At 51.3% G+C, this 15,243-nt stretch overlaps 1 protein-coding gene across 1 annotated transcript in view; it reads left to right on the forward strand.

Annotated features, from left to right (window-relative positions):
* The first annotated feature begins 959 nt into the window (after positions 1 to 959).
* The window catches only part of CEP95 (centrosomal protein 95), a 35,148-nt gene continuing 20,864 nt past the window's right edge, over positions 960 to 15,243 (forward strand). Inside the window, exons 1-10 of the mRNA XM_018569269.1 lie at positions 960 to 978; positions 2,183 to 2,311; positions 2,416 to 2,523; positions 3,254 to 3,367; positions 4,512 to 4,596; positions 4,898 to 4,998; positions 8,534 to 8,671; positions 9,085 to 9,303; positions 13,704 to 13,795; positions 14,904 to 15,074. Of these exons, the coding sequence (XP_018424771.1) occupies positions 960 to 978; positions 2,183 to 2,311; positions 2,416 to 2,523; positions 3,254 to 3,367; positions 4,512 to 4,596; positions 4,898 to 4,998; positions 8,534 to 8,671; positions 9,085 to 9,303; positions 13,704 to 13,795; positions 14,904 to 15,074 (1,176 nt within the window). The remainder of the gene's footprint in view (positions 979 to 2,182; positions 2,312 to 2,415; positions 2,524 to 3,253; positions 3,368 to 4,511; positions 4,597 to 4,897; positions 4,999 to 8,533; positions 8,672 to 9,084; positions 9,304 to 13,703; positions 13,796 to 14,903; positions 15,075 to 15,243) is intronic.

The following is a 15,243-nucleotide window of genomic DNA, read 5'->3' on the forward strand; positions in this document are numbered from 1 at the left end:
TTGAGGTGCTGGTTCTGGTGACAACTGACTAAATTAAAGCATTTCCCTAATATTGTGGTGGTTTCTCCTCACTTCCTGTCTGTTTCTTGGCCAGGAAGTGAAGGGAATTATACTGCACTAGGCAGGTTTCTCTCACTTCCTGTTTTTTATTACAGCTACTTCCTTTCAGCATTTAAAGAGAAACAAACTGTCTCAGGTGTATTAGGTTTTATTTTGTGTGTGCACCATTACTACGTTGAGATAGCAGGGGAATGTACTCGAGGTGTGCTCTGTGCTCTTCCAGCCTGGTAATTATAGGCCGAGGCCGGGACATTTCACTTCCCGCCATCGCAGCACCTACAATGGCGGCAAGACACAATAGGCTCACTTCCACCATTCTGGTCTCCATGGTAACAGTGGAGAATGTTGGCCTCTCCCCATTACATCACCGGGCAGGATCCGGCTCCGCCCAGGGCTGCCTCGTGCAGTGACGTAAGGCTGGGGACTACCCTGTGGCGGAGGGATACGCGGGCTCGATTTGAGAAGTTGGAGCTCGGGGTTTAGGCCTCATTTTAGAACGGGGGCCCTGGTAGGAGAGCGGCAGAGGGGAACGGGGGTTCAGGAAAGCAGCGGCGGGCTGAAATACTCAGGATTTACCCGCACGAGGTGACGTCATATCCGGAAGTAACTGCGACTTCTTCGCTGACCAATCAGAGAAGGCGGCCGTTTAAATGTCCCCATTGCTCCCTGACAACGGGGCACCGGAGAGCTGAGTGTACCCGGGACATTACCCCGTGCAGGGTGACACCTTACTGTGCATTTACCAAGGGGGCACCTGGAGCATCATACCTCTGTTGCTAGGGGCAACTGGAGCCTCATACCCCTGTTGCTAGGGGCAACTGGAACCTCATACCCCTGTGACTGGGGGCAACTGGAACCTCATACACCTGTGGATCACAGACTATTGAACCCTAAGTAAAATGGGCACACAGGAGCTAGGTAAGTTTCTGCACCAGAGGAGCTTACACTCTAATGTCCCCCCCCCACAGTCACACACGACTATTATACATTTATATAGCTCTGACATACACCGCCGTGCTGTACAGAGAACACTGAGCCAGTCACATCAGTCTCTGTACAGAGGAGCTTACACTCTAATGCCCCCCCACACTCACATCAGTCTCTGTACAGAGGAGCTTACACTCTAATGCCCCCCCCTCCCCCACAGTCACATCAGTCTCTGTACAGAGGAGCTTACACTCTAATGTAAAGGAGGGACAAGACCTGTAAGTGTTAATGAACTGCAGCAGAGAAGAATCAGGTCCTGATGGTCTGGGCTGTGCTGTGTAAATCTCAGGACTGGATGGACACATAGAATCCGTCATGTATGTATCTCCGTGTGTCTGGCGTGTTCCCCTGTAGGATGGTCGGGGGGATCCGGTTGGCGTTTTGGTTCCATTCTGGAAAGTTCGGCGGCTCGGTATTTTTTTTGATCGGGGTGATGTCACACGCGTCGCTCTTCTCATAGAAAAGGGTTCGATGTTTGCGGAAGGCGATTTTCCGTTCTTCACACTTGTGACAGCGCAGATAAGAGGGATCAGCTCCCTGCAGGGTGACAACAGTCATTCAGCCGCAGAGCCTTCCCGGGAGGATCCGGTCATCGCGCCGCACTGACGTCACCTGCAGAGCGTTTTGTATTCTATGCTTTCCTGGCTCAGCTCTGCCGTGTGCCCAAACCTCCTAATATTCAACGTATAACCAAACCCGAAACCTTTTATTTATCATTTTGGATGGAGCCGGGCGAGGGTTAGACCCCCTGTCAGGTTTTGTGTCCCATTGAGGAGACTTCCCTTCATTTCCTGGCCTGTAGACACAACAGGAAGTGAGAGGAAATATTGGAAGATTTTCTCATTACTGCTGCTCCTGGTGACAACTCAAACTGATCACTTCCTGTCTTGGAGATGGTGGTCACCAGGACAAATAGAGAGGGTGGATCTCCCCAAAGGGGGTCACACAGTAATTAGATGATGACAGAGGGTCTAACCCCTCCCCGACTCTTTCTAAAACGGAAGGTTTGGCATTGGATATGCTTTATTGCTTCCACGTGACCGCGGCCCGCACCCCGCGTCTTTATCTGGTTAGTAGACGCAGTGCGGAGTTCCTCTTTATCGTGCGCCGCTAACGCTCTCCTTCCTCCGCTCAGATTGGATCGCCGTCGCCAACAACCTCCTCGGCCAATGCCAAATCGACCTGCGAGTTGGGGACCTGAGGCACTGCGACGCCCGCGTCTTCGTCGCCCTGTACGTGGCCATTCTGGGCGAAGAGGTGCCAGGTGAGTGGCTGGGGTCATGTGACAGAATACAAGATGGCCGGCTTTCCCTTTTGCGGGACGTTTTTCGGGGGCTCCAATGACGGGAAACGCACTTCTCTTCGCAGATTTCATCGCCCCGCCCCGCAATCAGGAGGACGACGCCCACAACGTCCAGTCTGTGATCGACTCGCTAGCCCTGGACTATCTGCAAGTCAGCCTGTCTCATATAACCGGTAGGTCACATGATTCGGGGGGGTGTGGCTGGCGTCTGCAGTGCATTCTGGGAAATGGCCGGAGCTGCGGGACATGCTGGGACCAGCCGCTGCTGACCTCAGGAAATGCTAGTTCCCTGGCTGTTATTTACCCCCTCGGTGTGATTCCTATCCTCAGCCCCCCCCACTTACCCTCTTCACGGGGGTATCCGACATTGACATGATCACCTGTTGTGATTGGCCGGCATGCCCGGTCCCGTGCAGCCATATTTTTTCCCCGTCATCTGTCTCGTCCAGGTTCTTGCAGCCAGTCTCCTGATGCTGCGCCGCCAGGTCCTTCCTCCCCCCAGCCAATGCACGGAAGCTGATTCCTCCTGGGATATGTGGAGCAGATATCTCTGGAGACATGTCATTCTGCAAGAATGGGGGCGGGGCGGGGGGCGGGCACTCTGAATTAAGAAAAAGGTAAATAAACACCCCAAAAAAGCGACCCCTTTCTACATTGCAGGGGAGGGGGAGGGTTACAAGGATGCAAAAGGGACTTTTTGGTGTTAAGCTTTAAGTCACTGACCTGGAACCAGCAAGCAGATCAGTGTCCTATATGTGAGCAGGAACAGCCAGGCAACTAGCATTTTCAGAAGGGTAGAAGAGCCCGTCCATGTTCCTCCGTGTCCTCAGTAGACGTGTGTAATAAGTAAGTTACATGGGAGGTCCCATTACCCCACCGACACCCGTCTTCTGTTTCCTGCAGGGGAGAACATTGTCCGAGGGGACACGGAATCCATCCGCAACCTGCTGGAGATATTCCATGGCCTGCTGGAGTACCTGACGGAGCAGATCAGTGACGCGTCTTCTCAGAACGGAGGTGAGGGAGCGGGAAGCGCGGCGCAGAGGGCGCTCTGCCGGTTCTCTGGCTGGGACACTCCCTATATTTCTGTCACACACCTGTACCGATCCCCTTCCCATTGGATCACCTTCTACAAGGTGATCACATATATAATAAACACCCTAATTCTTTACCATCGCCATGACTACCGCCATCATCACCACCAACACCACCACTGCCATCATCATCACCAACACCGTCACCACCACCATCATCAACACCATCACACTCCCCCCATCATCATCACCAACACCATCACCACCATCATCATCGTCATCGCCCCCCAACACCATCACCCTCCCACCATCACCACCACCCTCATCATCACCACCATCATCATCATCACCACTATCATCATCACCACCATCTTCATCACCACCATCATCATCACCACCATCATCATCACCACCACCATCATCATCATCACCACCACCACCATCATCATCACCACCACCATCATCATCGCCACCACCACCACCGCCATCATCATCATCACCACCGCCATCATCACCGCCACCACCATCATCATCACCGCCATCATCATCATCAACACCATCACACCCATCATCATCACCACCCCACCACCAACACAATCACCACTATCATCATCATCAACACCATCACACCCATCATCATCACCACCCCACCACCAACACAATCACCACTATCATCATCATCAACACCATCACACCCATCATCATCACCACCCCACCACCAACACAATCACCACTATCATCATCATCAACACCATCACACCCATCATCATCACCACCCCACCACCAACACAATCACCACTATCATCATCATCAACACCATCACACCCATCATCATCACCACCCCACCACCAACACAATCACCACTATCATCATCATCAACACCATCACACCCATCATCATCACCACCCCACCACCAACACAATCACCACTATCATCATCATCAACACCATCACACCCATCATCATCACCACCCCACCACCAACACAATCACCACTATCATCATCATCAACACCATCATCAACCCCCCACCACCTCATTGTCATCCTCATCATCACCCCCCACCCCCATCATTACCACCACCCTTCATGAGTTGTGTCTCCTCTCACCCTTTTTTCTTATCTCTGCAGATGATGGGGATCACAAGGATGTGCGGGATCAGTATGAGGGGCAGAAGGATGCGTTGCCGCCCCTGAGGCCGCCCCCCTCTCAGGGGTAAATACTTGGGGATGAAATATTCACATTTAATCTCATAAAGCGGACCTTCCACCTCTGCGGCACGGGGAAAAAACATTGGAGGTGCAGAGTGCTGTGCTCGGTCCTCGGGGTACTACTGATACTCAGCAAACAGTACAGGGAACAGTGCCCAACCCCACAACAGCCAATCGGAAGTCAGATCAGGTCAACATGGAGTCTGATTGGTAGCTGAGGACACTGCACGCTGACCCTCGTACTGTTTCCTGAATAACCGTGATAGACTCCATGCTGCTTCACTGACATCTCTGCTCCTCTGCAGGTCCTCGGAGCCCATGGTCCCCGCCTGGGAAGTGGACGGCTCGGAGTCTACCAGCGAGCTCATCCGGCTGGGGGAGACGGCGCACACCTTCACTCAGAGAGGTAAACATTGTCTGACCATGTGTGACCCGCGCAGCATGATAGTCTGCATGTTACCGCTATCCGGGGGCTGCGCTACAGAGATTTACCCTCACTTCCTGTCCTGATAACAACAGTTTCCAGACAGGAAGTGAGGGAAAATCTGATAGCACTGGGTTCTGTCACTGTATTATGGGCCCCATAGCCCTGACAATGATAGCACTGGGCTCTGTCACTGTATTATGGGCCCCATAGCCCTGACAATGATAGCACTGGGTTCTGTCACTGTATTATGGGCCCCATAGCCCTGACAATGATAGCACTGGGTTCTGTCACTGTATTATGGGCCCCATAGCCCTGACAATGATAGCACTGGGTTCTGTCACTGTATTATGGGCCCCATAGTCCTGACAATGATAGCACTGGGTTCTGTCACTGTATTATGGGCCCCATAGCCCTGACAATGATAGCACTGGGTTCTGTCACTGTATTATGGGCCCCATAGCCCTGACAATGATAGCACTGGGTTCTGTCACTGTATTATGGGCCCCATAGTCCTGACAATGATAGCACTGGGTTCTGTCACTGTATTATGGGCCCCATAGTCCTGACAATGATAGCACTGGGTTCTGTCACTGTATTATGGGCCCCATAGGCCTGACAATGATAGCACTGGGCTCTGTCACTGTATTATGGGCCCCCGTACCCCTGACAATGATAGCACTGGGCTCTGTCACTGTATTATGGGCCCCCGTACCCCTGACAATGATAGCACTGGGTTCTGTCACTGTATTATGGGCCCCATAGTCCTGACAATGATAGCGCTGGGTTCTGTCACTGTATTATGGGCCCCATAGTCCTGACAATGATAGCACGGGGTTCTGTCACTGTATTACGGGCCCCATCGTCCTGACAATGATAGCGCTGGGTTCTGTCACTGTATTATGGGCCCCATAGTCCTGACAATGATAGCGCTGGGTTCTGTCACTGTATTATGGGCCCCATAGTCCTGACAATGATAGCGCTGGGTTCTGTCACTGTATTATGGGCCCCATAGTCCTGACAATGATAGCGCTGGGTTCTGTCACTGTATTATGGGCCCCATAGTCCTGACAATGATAGCGCTGGGTTCTGTCACTGTATTATGGGCCCCATAGTCCTGACAATGATAGCGCTGGGTTCTGTCACTGTATTATGGGCCCCATAGTCCTGACAATGATAGCGCTGGGTTCTGTCACTGTATTATGGGCCCCATAGTCCTGACAATGATAGCGCTGGGTTCTGTCACTGTATTATGGGCCCCATAGTCCTGACAATGATAGCGCTGGGTTCTGTCACTGTATTATGGGCCCCATAGTCCTGACAATGATAGCACGGGGTTCTGTCACTGTATTATGGGCCCCATCGTCCTGAATATTATAGCACTGGGCTCTGTCACTGTATTATGGGCCCCCGTACCCCTGACAATGATAGTACTGGGTTCTGTCACTGTATTATGGGCCCCCATACCCCTGACAATGATAGCACTGGACTCTGTCACTGTATTATGGGCCCCATCGTCCTGAATATTATAGCACTGGGCTCTGTCACTGTATTATGGGCCCCCGTACCCCTGACAATGATAGCACTGGGCTCTGTCACTGTATTATGGGCCCCATCGTCCTGAATATGATAGCACTGGGTTCTGTCACTGTATTATGGGCCCCATAGCCCTGACAATGATAGCACTGGGTTCTGTCACTGTATTATGGGCCCCATAGTCCTGACAATGATAGCACTGGGTTCTGTCACTGTATTATGGGCCCCATAGTCCTGACAATGATAGCACTGGGTTCTGTCACTGTATTATGGGCCCCATAGCCCTGACAATGATAGCACTGGGTTCTGTCACTGTATTATGGGCCCCATAGTCCTGACAATGATAGCACTGGGTTCTGTCACTGTATTATGGGCCCCATAGTCCTGACAATGATAGCACTGGGTTCTGTCACTGTATTATGGGCCCCATAGTCCTGACAATGATAGCACTGGGTTCTGTCACTGTATTATGGGCCCCATAGTTCTGACAATGATAGCACTGGGTTCTGTCACTGTATTATGGGCCCCATAGCCCTGACAATGATAGTACTGGGTTCTGTCACTGTATTATGGGCCCCCGTACCCCTGACAATGATAGTACTGGGTTCTGTCACTGTATTATGGGCCCCCATACCCCTGACAATGATAGCACTGGACTCTGTCACTGTATTATGGGCCCCATCGTCCTGAATATTATAGCACTGGGCTCTGTCACTGTATTATGGGCCCCCGTACCCCTGACAATGATAGCACTGGGCTCTGTCACTGTATTATGGGCCCCATCGTCCTGAATATGATAGCACTGGGTTCTGTCACTGTATTATGGGCCCCATAGCCCTGACAATGATAGCACTGGGTTCTGTCACTGTATTATGGGCCCCATAGTCCTGACAATGATAGCACTGGGTTCTGTCACTGTATTATGGGCCCCATAGCCCTGACAATGATAGTACTGGGTTCTGTCACTGTATTATGGGCCCCATAGCCCTGACAATGATAGCACTGGGTTCTGTCACTGTATTATGGGCCCCATAGCCCTGACAATGATAGCACTGGGCTCTGTCACTGTATTATGGGCCCCATAGCCCTGACAATGATAGCACTGGGCTCTGTCACTGTATCATGGGCCCCATAGTCCTGACAATGATAGCACTGGGCTCTGTCACTGTATCATGGGCCCCATAGCCCTGACAATGATAGCACTGGGCTCTGTCACTGTATCATGGGCCCCATAGTTCTGACAATGATAGCACTGGGTTCTGTCACTGTATCATGGGCCCCATAGTTCTGACAATGATAGCACTGGGTTCTTTCACTGTATTATGGGCCCCATAGCCCTGACAATGATAGCACTGGGTTCTGTCACTGTATTATGGGCCCCCATACCCCTGGCACTGCCCTTTAGTCCCAGCAATGATAGAACTGCCTTTTCATTACTGGGTTCACTGTATTATAAATTAATTATGAATGGAAATACAAGGAAGCATTGAGGACCACTCATGAACATGCCACTTAGCTGTCTTTCAAACTGATCATGTGATTATTTTCTGAATTACTCAGTTGCAACAAGCATGCAGGTCAGGTGTTCCTGCCAGGTAGTATTTTCAGGAGGAGGTCAGCGATCTTCTCTCTACATAGTAAAGTGGAAAGATGTCCAGGAAGAGTAACAATAGGAAAAGCATTCAATTCCAGATCTTGCGCCCCGCAGTACGTCTTTACCACCACTAGATGTCCTTAGTGTTCTGGGTTGCATGACACCGGCCGGTGAGCTCAGGCTGTCATGGACCCACCTCTTGGGGTCATCATCCTGCGCCAGGTTCATAGTACTTCTGGAAGTAAGTATTATTGTAGAGGTCAGCAGGTCCAAAAAATGCTAAAAAAACAAACAAGTGTCAGAAAACTGTTGGATGGATAGAGAGTATTCTCACCTTGAACTCTCTCCTATTGCATTTATAATTGTTTCATGACTCTTGTTTTGCAGGGCTTGTTATAGAAGGACTCAGACCCAAAGAGAACCAGACTGTAACCTCCGAGGCCGGCGCCAACACTGGTACTCCAAGATCAGTCACCCCTCCACCTCGCCTTCCTACCCTCCCAGTAGCAGGGCATACAACACACAGTGAGTATCAGACGGTATGAGGAAGGGGCAGCTAAATGTAATAGTGGGGTCATAGTGACTCTTCCAAAGACAATGTTCTACACTGGGGAGCTGCTGATATTGGTTAATATAACCAGCTACCACTTTAATCCCTTTACTATGCAATACAAAGAAGGCCTGACACCCTGATAGAAGGCGTGTGTGCCCTCCCCTCATCGGCCTCATGCAGATTGCCAGCCTAGGTGACATAAAGCAGAATAAGAGAATCCTGTGATCATTGGGAGCTGCAGGAGACTGAGGAGGGTGCGGGTCCTAACATAGGTCCTCCTTGCGGTTGGGTGTATGGTGGGGAGATGGGGCAGGTGCTGAGATGTTCTGTACATAGGTAAGGGGGAGCTCCAGTCTGATTTGTTTTCTTCATCTTGCATGCACAGGAGATGTCTCTGTGAATGGATTCTCACTACGAGAACAAAATCAGGCGGTGACACCATCCGCCATCCTTCTAAGGCCCCCATATCAGCCCAAGGACAGCCGCCCTGCAACCATCAGCCCAGACATCCAGGTGTCAGAAACAGCAGGAAGCCCAGTGAGGAGCAGGGGACCTATAACTGCAGCGAGAGGGGCAGCTGAGAGGAGTGGAACCTCAACCGAAGGTAGGAAGCCATACATATACAGTGTACCGGATATATCTCTCCACAAGAATGCCTTCTCCTTTCCCCTTCGTCTTCCTCTGCTCTCACCAGTCTATCAAGAAGTCACACATAGACAGTAAGGGCTGACATAAACACACATTAGGCAGGCACGCACACATCAGGACAGACACACGTACACACTAAGGGCAGGCACGCACACATCAGGACAGACACACGTACACACTAAGGGCAGGCACGCACACACTAAGGGCAGGCACGCACACATCAGGACAGACACACGTACACACTAAGGGCAGGCACGCACACATCAGGACAGACACACGTACACACTAAGGGCAGGCACGCACACACTAAGGGCAGGCACGCACACATCAGGACAGACACACGTACACACTAAGGGCAGGCACGCACACATCAGGACAGACACACGTACACACTAAGGGCAGGCACGCACACATCAGGACCAGACACACGTACACACAAGGGCAGACACACGTACACACTAAGGGCAGGCACACATACACACTAAGGGCAGGCACACATACATTAGGGGCAGACACACGTACACACTAAGGGCAGGCACACATACATTAGGGGCAGACACACATACACACTAAGGGCAGGCACACATACATTAGGGGCAGACACACGTACACACTAAGGGCAGGCACACATACATTAGGGGCAGACACACATACACACTAAGGGCAGGCACACATACATTAGGGGCAGACACACGTACACACTAAGGGCAGGCACACATACATTAGGGGCAGACACACGTACACACTAAGGGCAGGCACACATACATTAGGGGCAGACACACATACACACTAAGGGCAGGCACACATACACACTAAGGGCAGGCACACACACATTAGGGGCAGACACACATACACACTAAGGGCAGGCACACATACACACTAAGGGCAGGCACACACACATTAGGGGCAGACACACGTACACACTAAGGGCAGGCACACACACATTAGGGGCAGACACACATACACACTAAGGGCAGGCACACATACACACTAAGGGCAGGCACACACACATTAGGGGCAGACACACATACACACTAAGGGCAGGCACACACACATTAGGGGCAGGCACACATACATTAGGGGCACACACACATACACACTAAGAGCAGGCACACATACACACTAAGGGCAGGCACACACACATTAGGGGCAGACACACATACACACTAAGGGCAGGCACACACACATTAGGGGCAGGCACACATACATTAGGGGCACACACACATACACACTAAGAGCAGGCACACATACACACTAAGGGCAGGCACACACACATTAGGGGCAGACACACATACACACTAAGGGCAGGCACACATACATTAGGGGCAGACGCACACACACAATATTGACAGACATAAACACACATTAGGCATGTGCGCACACATCAGGACAGACACACGTACACACTAAGGGCAGGCACGCACACATCAGGACAGACACTAAGGGCAAGCACACATACATTAGGGGCAGACACACACAAACACACAATATTGACAGACAGACACACGCAGACGCAGTGGGGACGGTCCAGCTGCAACGGGTGACCCCAGTTCTTGCTCTCCAGTGATGTTTGCTCTATGCCTTCTGAAAACACTGACATCTGGAATCCTGTTTCCGTGCGGTTATAGAGTCCACCTCATCGGAGTCCCTCTTATCTCGGCGGGGTGCGGTCCAGTCCCCTGCCTTGTCATCAGGGGTATCCTGCAGTCACAGAGGACTTTGTGATCAAATTCACCCAATTCCTCATGGACACTGACAGCAGAGGCTCTAAGCATGCTCCCACACCTTTCCCTGCAGAGTCAGTCTCTTATCTCCCCGCGGCTGGGCCAACTGGCGCAGTGATCTTCTCTGACTCAGATGCAGAGTCCCTATCAGTCTCCCTATCAGTCTCCCTGATGTCTCCTGTCCTTACTGAAGATATACAGGGGACCGTTTCGGCCCATATTGATACAGTACGTGCAACTCTGCATCCAGAAGATCAGCCTGCTGTCTCCAGTGTCGGGTCTTTCAGAGCTCCTACACCCGCAGGACTGTAAAGGCAGACATACATGCACACACCAGGGGCAGACATACATGCACACACCAGGGGCAGACATACATGCACACACCAGGGGCAGACATACATGCACACACCAGGGGCAGACATACATGCACACACCAGGGGCAGACATACATGCACACACCAGGGGCAGACATACATGCACACACCAGGGGCAGACATACATGCACACACCAGGGGCAGACATACATGAGATCTTCTCTGACTCAGATGCAGAGTCCCTATCAGTCTCCCTATCAGTCTCCCTGATGTCTCCTGTCCTTACTGAAGATATACAGGGGACCGTTTCGGCCCATATTGATACAGTACGTGCAACTCTGCATCCAGAAGATCAGCCTGCTGTCTCCAGTGTCGGGTCTTTCAGAGCTCCTACACCCGCAGGACTGTAAAGGCAGACATACATGCACACACCAGGGGCAGACATACATGCACACACCAGGGGCAGACATACATGTACATCAGGGGCAGAAATACACACACATTAGAGGCAGACATACATGCAGACATCAGGGGCAGACATACATGCACACACCAGAGGCAGACATACATGCACACACCAGAGGCAGACATACATGCACACACCAGAGGCAGACATACATGTACATCAGGGGCAGAAATACATGTACATCAGGGGCAGAAATACATGTACATCAGGGGCAGAAATACATGTACATCAGGGGCAGACATACACGCACACCAGGGGCAGACATACACACACATTAGAGGCAGACATACACACACATTAGAGGCAGACATACATGCACACACCAGAGGCAGACATACATGCACACACCAGAGGCAGACATACATGCACACACCAGAGGCAGACATACATGCACACACCAGAGGCAGACATACATGCACACACCAGAGGCAGACATACATGCACACACCAGAGGCAGACATACATGCACACACCAGGGGCAGACATACATGCACACACCAGGGGCAGACATACATGCACACATCAGGGGCAGACATACATGCACACATCAGGGGCAGACATACATGCACACACCAGAGGCAGACATACACAATAGGGGCAGAAGTACAAACATACATTAGGGACAGATACACACACTAGGGGCAGACACAGAAAAATGACACATACACACATATGAGGGGCAGACACATCAGGGGCAGACAATACACACATATGAGGGGCAGACACATCAGGGGCAGACATATACACGTATGAGGGGCAGACACATCAGGGGCAGACATACACACATATGAGGGGCAGACATACACACATGAGGGGCAGACACATCAGGGGCAGACAATACACACGTATGAGGGGTAGACACATTAGGGGCAGACATACACACATATGAGGGGCAGACACATCTGGGGCAGACATACACACATGAGGGGCAGACACATCAGGGGCAGACAATACACACGTATGAGGGGCAGACACAACAGGGGCAGACATACACACATATGAGGGGCAGACATATCAGGGGCAGACATACACACGTATGAGGGGCAGACACAAAAGGGGCAGACATACACACATATGAGGGGCAGACACATCAGGGGCAGACATACACACGTATGAGGGGCAGACACATCAGGGGCAGACATACACACGTCAGGGGCAGACTCTCTGTTTGGTGACCACTTTGTTTTTGTTCCTGGTCATCGGGTTGATTCTCTTGTGTCCTCCCTCTGGTCTTATCGGCAGGGTTCTCTATCAGGTAGGGTGCTTGGCTTCATCTAGTGTCATATTTTGATGTTGGTCCTTCAGGCAGCTCTTGGAATGCACACAGCCCCTGGTTCTGTTTTGTTGGGCCAATTAGAGGTTGTTGTGGTTTGGCTAACCCTCGGTTGGACTGCTTTTGATAATCCTGACAGACCTCCTGTGCCCATCAATGCACGAGAAAGGAAATAGGATTGTTGTACTCAATGTAAAACCCTTTTGTTGGAGTGCACAGATCCCACCCCTAGTCCCCACTCCTCTGTGCTTGCCAGTGTCCAATCCTTGTGTAGGCAGCCGCATACCCTCAGCGGACCCTAAGAAGAGGATATTACACGGAGTACAGAAACCCTATGTTATGGTGCAGAAGCATTGGCGTGCATCCTCCTAGGGGCAGAGCTTATACCCAGAGGCCTGCTGTGACCCCAAATATATTGTAAAGCGCTACGCAAACTGTTGGCGCTATATACACCCTGTATAATAATAAATAACCTTCTGAGCAATGTATTTTTGTATGGTGCCTTCAGGAGAATAATAATCCCAATTATTCCAGATAAAATACTGATTATTAGTATATCATTTTTGTTCCATCCTTCAGATGTCTCATGCGAGAAAAGTCCGGAGTCCAGCCATCCGACATCTCCGGAAAGGAGGAGTCCGGAACACACAGTCCATGGCCCATCCACTGAGGTGAGCGTAGCAGAAAGTAGTTATGTTGTGTGGCCATCATAGATACATAAATGAAGGACCACGATTGTGGAAGATATTCCATCCTGATAAGTGTACGAGGTTAATACATGCAATGATACCGGTAGTATTCAGAATATGATCAGTTTTTGTTACCTTTGGTTTAAAGGAGAACTATGGGGGGGGGGGTGCTTTTCACTCACCTCAGTTCTAGCCGACCTGTGACAATGAGACTGTCACAGGTCGGCTCAGTAGATCGGGAGGTGAGGGAACACATACCGGCGTTCGCTCACCTCTCGATCCTGTCACGGCTCTCTGCCGGGACAGGGGGAGGGGCTGGGTTCCCCCCTCCCCGCTCCGATCTGCCAGCGCTGACTGGTGGAATGGACGGGAGAGGGGGCGGGTACAGCTGGCTCTGCCTCTAGATAGGAGGAGCCAGCTGTCAGTCACGCAGCTGGGCGGATCCAGACATAATTGTCGGGATCCATTTCAGCTGCGGCGTCTCAGTATATAGGGAGCTGTAGCTCGCGGTATACTGAGCCTAGGGTGACGGGAGGACGCTTCTTTGTGTCCTCCCGTTACCCTAAGGAGAACTATGAGGAAAGTCCTAACCCCATAGTTCTCCTTTAAAATTTTCTCTACTTGTACCTGCAGGCCAAACTAACAAAGAAAAGTGGCAGTGACAACGTGTGAGCCAAACTAACATACTGTTGGGTAGGAGGAGGGTTATGCTGGTCACCTTCCATTCATCGGGGTTAAATATTTAAAAGAAAAAAAAAAACTTCCTGACACTCTTCAAGCTCCCCCTGGCAGTGTTTGAGGTTATCTGTATCAGTCACTGTCACTTGTACTGGACAGCTTGGCCGGCCATTTTAAAATGGGTCCCTGCAGCCCTGTGGTGTGTTTGTTCCTATCACTGCTCCATAGAGCTCCCTGCACTGTGAGGCACATGGAAGCTGATTCTGCTGATCTTTCCTTCTGCTTGTTGTCTGCCTGTCATGTTAATCTAGTGGCTTCAGTATTCGGATGCCTAGATGTGTCATTGTTATTAAGGGCCACAGGTCTGGTGTTGTATATGGGGTGCTCACTGACACCCATTTTCCATTTCCAGGGCTCCTCACAGTTGGGGCAAAAGAAAGTTGCTTTTCGGACTCAGCCCGACATTCGCTTCATGACCCTTCAGAGGACGCTGGGGGACCAAGGAGAATGGACAGCACCTAGTGATGGAGGAGAGAGCGATCAGGACCCTGCGCTGGACTCAGGATTCTCTCTGCTAAAGTCAGTAACCACTTGGGGCAAATAGTGTAGAAAATGCTCCGTCCTCCCCTCTCTCTATCCGTCCATCAGCTCCCACCTCTCTCCGTCCATCAGCTCCCACCCCTCTCCGTCCACCAGCTCCCACCCCTCTCCGTCCACCAGCTCCCACCCCTCTCCGTCCACCAGCTCCCACC

The sequence above is a fragment of the Nanorana parkeri genome, unplaced genomic scaffold, assembly GCF_000935625.1.
Source record: "Nanorana parkeri isolate BGI_ZX_2015 unplaced genomic scaffold, ASM93562v1 scaffold1316, whole genome shotgun sequence".
In the NCBI taxonomy this organism is placed as follows: domain Eukaryota; kingdom Metazoa; phylum Chordata; class Amphibia; order Anura; family Dicroglossidae; genus Nanorana; species Nanorana parkeri.